The sequence below is a fragment of the Miniopterus schreibersii genome (genome assembly GCF_964146895.1).
Source record: "Miniopterus schreibersii genome assembly, chromosome: 9".
Taxonomy (NCBI): Eukaryota; Metazoa; Chordata; class Mammalia; order Chiroptera; family Miniopteridae; genus Miniopterus; species Miniopterus schreibersii.
In genome coordinates, this window is record NC_138118.1 from 20,247,755 (window position 1) to 20,258,185 (window position 10,431).

Sequence of the window (10,431 nt, forward strand, 5' to 3'; positions counted from 1 at the left end):
GCGTTGCTTTAGAGAGAACACGAGAATGAATAGGGTGAGCACATGTTACTGGGAAAGAGAGAGACAGAGAGAGAGAAGGGCTTTGTTAGCTGCGATTAAATTATCTTGGGCTTGGGAAGGACTAGGAGCTTTTTCAAAATAACCAATTTCCCATGCTTGCACTGGGTCTGCCTTGTAACCAACCAATCCTTTCCCCAGGCTAGACTAACAGGCCTCTATGGTTGCATCTTGGCTCCTATCGCACATGCCTTATAGAAACACCTCCCCCTGCACCATTTTGCTTACCTCCTCCTGCTCCCCTCACAATCTCACACTGAAGGGCTGGCTGCTCCTTACGTGGGGGGAAGGATGGGTATAAATCCCCTTGACAGGGCAATGATGCTATCCCTTGGAGTGCGTGCAGCTGATTAAACAGGCTTATGCTCCCTAGTTGATTATGCTTAATAATGTCTAATTCCCTCCCTTTATATCTAGCTACCTACCCTAACACTAGGTTTAATGAAGGGTGGACAGTCATTCTTTAGTCAACTGGACGAACCTGTGTTCTTAGAGATCTTTAATTTTTACACTTTAGGTATATTCCTCAAACTATGGAAAACTTGTTTACATGTCCATTATCTCCATCATTATAAAGCTCCTGAGGAGCTGGGATACTATTATCCTCTTTGTACCTGAGATATAAGCATGATCCCTGTCAAAAATATTTGATCTGAATGGAAATACAACTTTATTTTTATAAACCTAATCAAATAGAGTTATGCATTACATAAACTATTCCTGCCAAGTCTCTTTTACTATTTAGTGCTCTCTCTTCTTAGTGGGTTCACGGCCAAGTCTGAGTGGCAGAAGTCTCCTGTTTTGATGTTCCATCTCACAACAGCAATAGAAGCACCTTTCCATATTCAATAAAAATGTATCCGTCCCTTTTCCCACACACATTTATTGAGTCATTTCTAAGACCAAATGCTTTCCATGTATTATACTATTCAATACTCTCAAGAACCCCAAAAGGCGTATATCATTGCCATTTTGCTAGAATGGAAGCTGAGCCAGATTTACTAATTCTCTCAGGCTCATAGAGCTAGAAATATTGGAAGCTGGGATTTGCTTTTATAATTGTCCAACTCCAAAATTCATGCTCTTTCCAATTTGCCTTGCTGCCTCTGTTTGCTCTAAATCCTGATCATCTGACAGCCATTAATGTATTTTAAGTGAACTACCTAGTCCATGTAAAGTGTCCTTTATAGATCATTATCAAGTTGTCCCTTTTCAGGGCTTTCTTATGAAAGATGACTTTCACAGTAGAATCGTAATCAGAGGATGGAGAACAGCACTGGTCCATGAGGACCCAGATTATGAAAAGTGGTCACGACAACTCCCACACCTAAATTCTTTAATGGCTCCCCATTGGCTTTTATTTGTTCAACCAGTATTTAGTGGGCACCTGCTAAGTCCCAGATGCTGTTCATCACACTGTGGATTTAAGAGCAAGTAAAACATACCAAATACTGGTCCTCACAATGCCTACATTACATATTGGGGATTGGGAGTAAAATTATAATACGTGTGCATGGGAAAAAAGAGAGCAGGTCAAGAGGTTGGAGAGTGCCTTTATTGTAAAGTCATCATTTGGCTGTCATCTACTGTATACCACTCTAAGCAGCACACTCAGTGCTCCATCCTTCTGAAGTTCCTTCTGTCTCATGTTTCCACACAACCGAGCTGTTAATCTTCAAAGTCATAAACATATTCTCTCTTTCGTGACACCCTCAAAGTTCTCTGATACCTTCAAATCCTCATTTGCATGCTAGAGCATTCGTTTTCCAAAAAAATTAAAAATAATAAAAAGAGCACTAAACTTGTACTTGAATGGAATATTTCATTTTCTGAGTTTAGAACGGTAGTTACACAAACACCTTCAATGACACATACATCAACATTAAGTTTTTTTCTTAGATCAACTTCCTTCTCACAGTTGCTGTCGGCATAACAGCTGCAATGAAATTCTTTGGCAAAGTGTTTCAGGTCTTCAACTGAGGGTTTCCCTTTTACTATGAATTTCCCATTTTCCCCAATTTCAATAGCGAAATTCACTGGGTTCAGATGAAGATAGGTACTTGAATTCCATTCTTTCCTTGTGCAAAGTCCTTTGTCCTGGCAAAACACTTGGCTACATATTTTGGATGCTAGGGTAACATTGATTATGTAAGGGCCCAATGTAGAGTTCATGTAACTTTGTAGGTTCGTGCAGGCGACCTGTAAAATTATAAGAAGTTCAGCATATAAAGATCCAAGTTAGCTCATATGTTAATTAATTCACTGCAATAGGGAATTGCTAAGGAAACACAAAAAAACAGACTTAGCAGGGGTTAGGAAATATTTTATCTTTTTTACCTTAACAAGCAAGACTATTCTGTGTTTTTTAACATTTATAAATTTCACATGCTATTTCATACCACTGAAATAACTGACTGATTGAGACTTAACATACCTTAGCCTTGGTTTATAATTTATAAACTAATAAGGAGGGAGTGCAGAATGGGCTCTGGGGTCCATCTGCCTTGATTGGATTAGAGTCTCAGTTTCATTAATAACTAGCTGTGTGAACTTGTGAGTCTCGTAAGCTTTCTAAGTCTTAGTTTCTTATCTGGACGACCTTGGGCAAATTAATTAACCTGGCTGTGCTTTAGCTTCATCATCTGTAAAATAAGAATAATTATAACATCTACCCCATGTGAAGATAAAAGGATACAAGGTATATAAAAGTATTTAGCACAGGGCCCAGCTTATTATTAGTTAGCCTTCAAGAAATTATAGATAAATGTAATAAGTACCACACACTTGTCAGATAAGTTTAAACAGCATTGGGAAAAGTGGTTTCTAAATTGCTAGCTCAGAACAACTAGACAGGGTTAACTGAGCATGCTTTACATTAAATGTTATGTATGGTTCGGGTTACAGGTGAATTTTAACTTCTTTTTTCCAAATATACTCTTTTGGCAGAATATGACTTATGTGTAACTAAAATTTTTCATCTTGAGACTAGTGCATTCTAAAACTGGGACATTGTCTTTTTAAAAACATAGAAGAGAGTCACCTTCTTTCCTGAACAGCAGTATCATGGAGTGAGCGGGCTGGGCTAGTCCTTCAGCAGACCAAAGGAACTGGTGGTGGGAGGTCAGAAAGCAAGTCAAGTAATCTTGGCAGCTTTTACTTGATCTGTTCCTTGCTACCCTCCTTGGGATGATACCATCGATGGCAGGCAGAGGAAGGGCCTTCCAAGGATGTCCACACCCCAACCCCCTGGAACCTGCGACTATGTTCATTTACATGGCAAAAGAGATTTGACACATATGATTGAGGGTTTGGACCTTTAGATTGGGAGATTATCCTGAATTATCTGGATGAGCTCAATCGAATCATGAGTCCTTAAAAATGTGGAAATTTTTCCAGCTGAGATTTTTAAAAAATTAGATGGAATAAGTACAAATTCAAAGGTAAAAGAGACTCACCCCAGCATTGCTGGCTTTCAAGACAGAGGAGAGGTCCCAAAGCTAAAAAATACAGTGACCTCTAGAAGCTGGAAATGACCCTTAGCCACAGCCAGCCGGAAAATAGAGATCTCATTATTACAACCAAGAGAATATTAATTCTGCCAACGACTCAAATGAGCAAGTGAGGACCCTCCCCCAGAAAGGAAGGCAGCCTTGCTGACATCTTGATTTTAGCCTCTTGTGACCCACATTGGACTTCTGATCTACAGAACTGTAAGACAATAAATGTGTTGTTTAAACCACTGTTTGTTGTAATTTTTATGGCAGCAGTAGAAAACCTCTTCTTTTTTTATTATTGACTTTTTTAGAGAGAGGAAGGGAGAGAAAGAGAGACATTGATGTGAGAGAGAAACATTGATCAGTTGCCTCACCCGTACACTCACCCCAGCTGGGGATCAAACCCACAACCTGGGTATGTGCCCTGACTGGGAATCAAACCCACCACCTTTTGGTGTATAAAACGACACTTCAACCAACTGAGCCACACCAGCCAGGGCAAGGAAACCTCTTCTTAACCCTCCAATAGCTTTGCATGGTGTTTAGAATAAAATTCAACTTCTCTAGACTTGTATATAGACTGATGTGGTATAACCCTTCCTTCTGTACAAACCTCCCTCACCCACTTAGGCATACTAGATGTTTCACAAGCATGACAACTTGACTTCAAACTGCACTTACTGTTCCCTCTGCTTGGAATACTCTTTCTTCTAGTTTCTAACATGGTTCACTCCATCCTGTCCTTCAGGTCATAGCTTTAATTAGACAGTGCCCTTCTTTGTCTGACACCTTTTCTGTCTACCTTCACATATCTATTTTAATTCTCTGCATAGCACATATCACACCAAACACTCTTCTTGAGTGCATATTGTTTCTATTCCTCCAACTTTAACATAAGTTCCAGGAGTGCAAGGACTTTGTCAACATTCTTCAACACTGTATCCCCAGTGCCAAGAATATATGAGAATGTATACCAAGTTCAGATGACACTGCAGTTGTCCACAGACACAAGAGCTAGACAAAAAGAGTGAAAGAATGAAAATGGTTTGAGAATCATTAGCCTATACAAGGTGTAGTCTTTGGAAAGAGCTAAAACTGGCTTTTTAAAAAATAAGGCCTGTTTTATAGCATTTGTTAATACCTATGGTGTAAATACTCTTACCATGGCAAATTTTAACCTACCAACCTGGCATTACTGAATGCAGAACTGAGAATCAAGTGTCCCACCATTACACAGTATGGTAGTTATGGTGTAGAATAGAACATCATTGCATAATATTTCCACTTATAGATACAATAGATGTGACTAACTCCAAGAAATAAAGTAAGTAATTGATACATTTTGGGTATTTATTACTTTGTTTTTAACACAATTTATTTTATTCTAAGCTTTTGTAATTTAATTTTTATAATGGCTGTGTTGAACAACCAGTTCATAAAAATTATGAATATTTAACAATCAAGAGCTGGGACCAATAGGAGCTGGCTCTATCACAGCAATAGATTTAATAAAATGAAATGGAAAGAAATGGTTTGCTTACATTTGCTAACAATTGTTTTTAAGTCAATTGAAACTAAGTTTGCAATTACCCGTTTCTCATGTTGTCAGTGAATCTCAGGAAACATGACAAATAATCCATGACTATTGATTACAAATGACATAGAAAAAGTGGGGACGTATACCCTAGCTGGTTTTGCTCAGTGGTTAGAGCATCAGCCTGAGGACTGAAGGGTCTCAGATTCGATTCCAGTCAAGGGCACATACCTCAGTTGCAGGCTCCATCCCTGGCCCCAGTCAGGGCATATCTGAGAGGCAACCAATCAATGTTTCCCTTTCTCTCTCTCTCTCTCTCTCCCTTCCACTCTCTCTGAAAAACAATGGAAAAAATATCCTCTGGTGAGGAGAAAAAAAAAGGGAAGTAATAATAGAACTAGCATTCAGAATTATCATAAATTGGGAAAATTGGCAGAAACATATAAAGCAGAGTCCACAGGAGACAATTACAAGGCAATGTCATTAAACAGAAAATAGCAATATTAAAGTTGAAGGATTGTCCCTGTATGAATAACACTGAAGACAGTCTGAGCATCTTGATAGAAGAATGTGAGTCTAAGATCAAAGTGCAAGTAAAGAAAAGTGTGACAATTAAATAGTATATCCCATCACCTTACCAGTTAGGGAGTGCCTGGTTCATTCCTCATCAGAGTAAGAGGGAGTTCTCAGTTTTTTTAAAAAACACACACAAGTAGTATAGAGAATTTATAAATGGGCTATCGCAACCCATCAAAGGACCCTTGAGAACGGAGCTTATAGATCTGGGAAAACAACAAATGAAAATTAGGAATATCACCCTAGCTGGTTTTGCTCAGTGGTTAGAGCATTGGCCTGTGGACTGAAGGGTCCTGGGTTTGATTCCAGCCAAGGGCATGTACTTTGGTTGCAGGCTCAATCCCCAGCCCTGGTCGGGGCACGTGCAGGAGGCAACCAATCGATGTCTCTCTCTCTCTCAGCGATGTTTCTCTCTCTCCCTTTCACTATCTCAGAAAAGCAGTGGGAAAAATATCCTCAGGTGAGGATTAAAAAAAAAAATTAAGAATATACTTAGGTGAATTGTAATATTTAAATAATTTTCTGATATATGAAAGATTTTGAAAAAGGAACATATATACTTTTCTCTGAACTTATATTTTTATGTTATTTCTCTTTATTGGGGATCAAACCAGAGATAATAAAATTCTTCCAGATAGGCAAAAGGGATCAGGTTATCTTGAAAATATTTCACAGGGATGACTTCTGTTAAGTACTTTTATAAATGAAGTAAAAATGTGGCTGGTCTTTCTAAGGACAAGAGATCAAAAGGTCGCTTCTGGTCTTAGAGTACAGTCTCTTCTCTGCGGGTCCTAGGATAAGACCCCTGGGCCATGAACTTTATTAGACTTTCTCAGTGGCACCTACATCGCTAGTATTTCCACGTCCATCAGAAAAGAAAAAGTTCAGCTCCAATTCAGTAGTGTCCATGTGACGGCTTTACTCTTGCTTTGAGACAAGAGGATTAAAGAGGTGGAAGATAAAGCCCTGACATGGAGAATCAAACAGGTGTGAAGATCAAGGAAGAGAGAAAACCATTAGGCCATGATAGTCAAAGGCTTTCTGAACTAAAGAAAATGCATTAAGAGAAAATGAATTCATACTATACAAACCAAAACAGGCATTTTTTTTTTCCTCATGAAACAAATTTTACTTAAAATAGACACTACTAAATATAACCTGTGGGAAATAAAGAAGAGTTCCTTTTCCTTCCCCTTAAGAAAGCTTTGAATAATTTACAAATATTTTCAAAAAGTAACTCCTAATTGCCCACACACACCCATCTCAATTTACTCTCTGCCCAGCCCTCACCAAACCACTCCTAAAGTCTTTCGCATCTCAGAGGCAACTTCTTCAAGCCAAAAGCCGTAGAGTCATTTTAACCACTTCTCTTATCTGTCCTACTCATCCAATCCCTCAGCCAATTCTCTCAGCTCCACTGTTGGATTATATTCAAAATCCAAACACCTATGATCCAAGCCATTGATAGCCTCCTCTCTGTTCCCACTGTTGCCCCTCTAAAATCTACTCTCACCTCAGTGGTCATTCTTCTGAAACATTCATCATAAATTGCCACTCTTTTCCATCTCAGGGTAAAAACCCATCATGGCCTATAAAGTCCCACTCTGACCCTCTGCTCTCTCACTGACCACATACCCTTTACCACTCCCTTCCTTGCTCACTGCACTTCAGTCACACTGACCTTCTTGCTCATTCTTGAAAAGCACATTCCAGCCTCAAAGCTACTGCATTTACCATCCCCAGGTATCCAGAGCTTTGGTCCCTGATTTCCATCAGGTCTCTAATCCAATGGTACTTCCTCAGAGAGGCCTTCTATGACTACCCCACCTTAAATAACATGATTTTGTCACTCTCTACCCTGCCTATACTGCTTCATTGTTCTTCTTTGCAGTTATACATCAGTTACCTGACATATTGCATATATGTGTGTGTTTTATTTCCACTTATGAGAATGTAGCTTCATGGTGAAAGGGCTTTGCTTTGTTCACTGTTATATTTCTAGCATCTAAACAATTACGTGCACTTAATCAATAAACCAAGGGTTGGGAATTTTTTATGTAAAGGGACAGACAGTGAATATTTTGGGGTTGTGAATGATACAGTCTGTTATTCCTTTATATTGCAAAAGCAGCCACAGACACTTAAATGAGTGAGCTTGACTATGTTCCAATGAAATTTTACTGATAGACACTGACATTTAAATTTTACATGATTTTCATGTTTTATGAAATACTATTCTTCTTTTGTTTTTTTAATCCATTTAAAAATGTAAAAATCATTCTTAGCTCATGAGCTGTAAAGACAGAAGCAAGCAGGAGGCCAGATTTGATCCATGGACATTCCTTGCTGACCCTTACAATAAACTGTCACAGAATGACAAAATGGATAAATAAGTGCTCAATGAATGAAAGAAAGAAAGAATGAATGAATGCATATTGACTACTTGGACCTCTTTTGAAAAGAGACACAGCATGATGTAATAGAAAAAATACCACACACTGTCAGAAAACTAAGATTATAGTCCTGTGGCTAGTAAGCGCTACTTGCTAGCCACATAGCCTAAAGAATTTCAATTAATCTCACTGAATTTCTGTTTTCTCACTGAAAAAAAACAAGTATAATATTTTCTGCCCCAAAAAATAACCACACAAATGAAAGGTAGTTTGATTCAGCTAGTAATAAGCACTTCCGACAGTCTGTGCCAAGTATAGTATTTATTTTATTATTCATTACCACAACAATCCTCAAAAACATTAAAAGTAGAAATGTTTTCATCTATGTCTTATCAATTCAACTTACCAAACTTTGGCTTAAATTGAGGCTTCCCCAAATTATAATTCCAGAGACACCTAAAGAAACAGTTTCACCAAGTGTACTCACAAGGTCCTCCTGGCAAATGGGACAGAAAATGTTAGCAAAAAGGAGTGAAACAAAAGTGTTATACACAGGACAGTAACACCAAAGCTAAGAATACTAACCCAAGAATAATAATTTAAACTTTACATAATTTTCATGTATTATGAAATGCTATTCTTTTGTTTTCCTCATTATTTCCATCTTTCACACCACCACTACCTTACTATAACAAAAATACAGATATTTCTTTTTTTTTAGTTACTTTCATTGACAGGAGAGCAGGCCCATGAAAAAAAAACAGGAACTGAGTTAATACATTGCCTATACTACCTAATTTTCCATGGTTGCTAAAATGATTGCATTAAAATGCAATATATTATTTTACATTCAAGTAATAATGCAGAACCACCCGTGTGCATATTCCTAAAGGATATTAAAAGCTAAATTTCACTCCCTTCAAAAATGATGTTAAGCTGCAAAATTTCTCTTCTACAGAGCATTTGACATCTTGCTCCTGCATATGGCTGTCAGGTTAGCTCAAACTCTCATGAAAAAAAATTTTTTAATGATGTTAAATTCCACCAAACACTATTTGTGGGCACTATTTCATAGTCCTCGTACTTGGATTTGCTTACCTCAGTAAGGTATCTCGAAGATTCATCAGTAAAAACTGGACGAGCATATAGAAAAATTGGAAGTGGACTTTCAACACTGCGTACTGTAGAAACCCGAATGGCTTCCTGAACACGATTACGGACAAAGAGTGCAGTTTTTGGAGAAGACATTAGGTTGGTATTCAAATAAATGGATGGGAAAAGGGCAGTGCTTTCATTCCACAACCAGTTGAGCTCATTATTTCTTCTCTTTTCTATCTCAAAGCAACGCCCACTGTAATCAGGTTTACTATATTGATGATTGTAACAATCAGGAAAAAGATAATAACCCCATAAGCTGCCTGGCCGAAACGATTTTCCCAAAATTAAAGTCTCTTGCATGAAATTCCTTCCTTCTTTTTCATAATTTTCTTTGGCTAGGTCGTTGGCATCTTTGTCACTAAGTTGTGGATGTTGTAGCTTAACCAAATCAACAGATTTAGTCCTGTAAATATCTTTAGGTTTCCAGTTTCTTGCCCAGACAGGCCTCCACTCTTCCCAGTCAATGACAGCCAAGCCTGGCTTGTCTGTTGGCATGTAAAAGGCAATGTCTTTCTTAGCTTTCTCCAAATGCTTTGTTAAGTTACCCAACTGGGGGATTCCTCCATGATGACTCTTGCCATGCTTATCTATGTGAGGATATAAGCCAAGTCTATCAACATAAAATAATGTAATGGGTTGTCCTTTGGCATCCTTTTGAGGGTTTCCTATTAAAGAAAAGAGGCTCAAATCTATCAACACATTAAACCTCTTAAAACAAGGTTGAGTTGGTGCATTCCAAGCCCAGAGGAAAGAAATGTTTGGTAGAAAAGGGTGTGCTCTGAAATCCTTAGTCAAGCAACATGGAATCAGAAGAAAGGTGAACAGAACCTGGGATGCTCCATTGGACCCAAAAAAGCTCCTAAAGAAGATATGCTTGAACTCTAGCACTCCCATGGCAAAGAGTAATGACCATGAAAATCACTTATTTCTTCCTACAGGCTTTGGTTCATCCAATGTTTGATGCGAGATTTAAGCACAGAAGACAGAATCATGGAAGGAAGACACTTTGATGGGTAAAGAAGTATAATGATATTACTTTTAAATATTATTCTTCCTGTTTCATGTTTCAGGAAGCTATTGCAAGTTGTTTCATCTATAACTGAAAGAGAAAGAGAGATAGAATTTATTGTTATACTCCATTTCTGTATCAGCTTTACCAAGTCTCAACTTTAAGTATAGGGAGTTTAATTCAATTTTTGAAGATGGAAGACTCCTGTAT

At 38.1% G+C, this 10,431-nt stretch overlaps 1 protein-coding gene across 1 annotated transcript; it reads right to left on the minus strand.

Moving 5' to 3' along the window:
* Positions 1 to 9,062: 9,062 nt before the first annotated feature.
* SPAM1 (sperm adhesion molecule 1) lies at positions 9,063 to 10,106 on the minus strand (the record flags this gene model as incomplete). Its single annotated transcript, XM_081147730.1, has 1 exon — positions 9,063 to 10,106. One exon carries the CDS (start codon positions 10,104 to 10,106, stop codon positions 9,063 to 9,065), a length of 1,044 nt encoding a protein of 347 aa, XP_081003856.1.
* Positions 10,107 to 10,431: the final 325 nt, after the last annotated feature.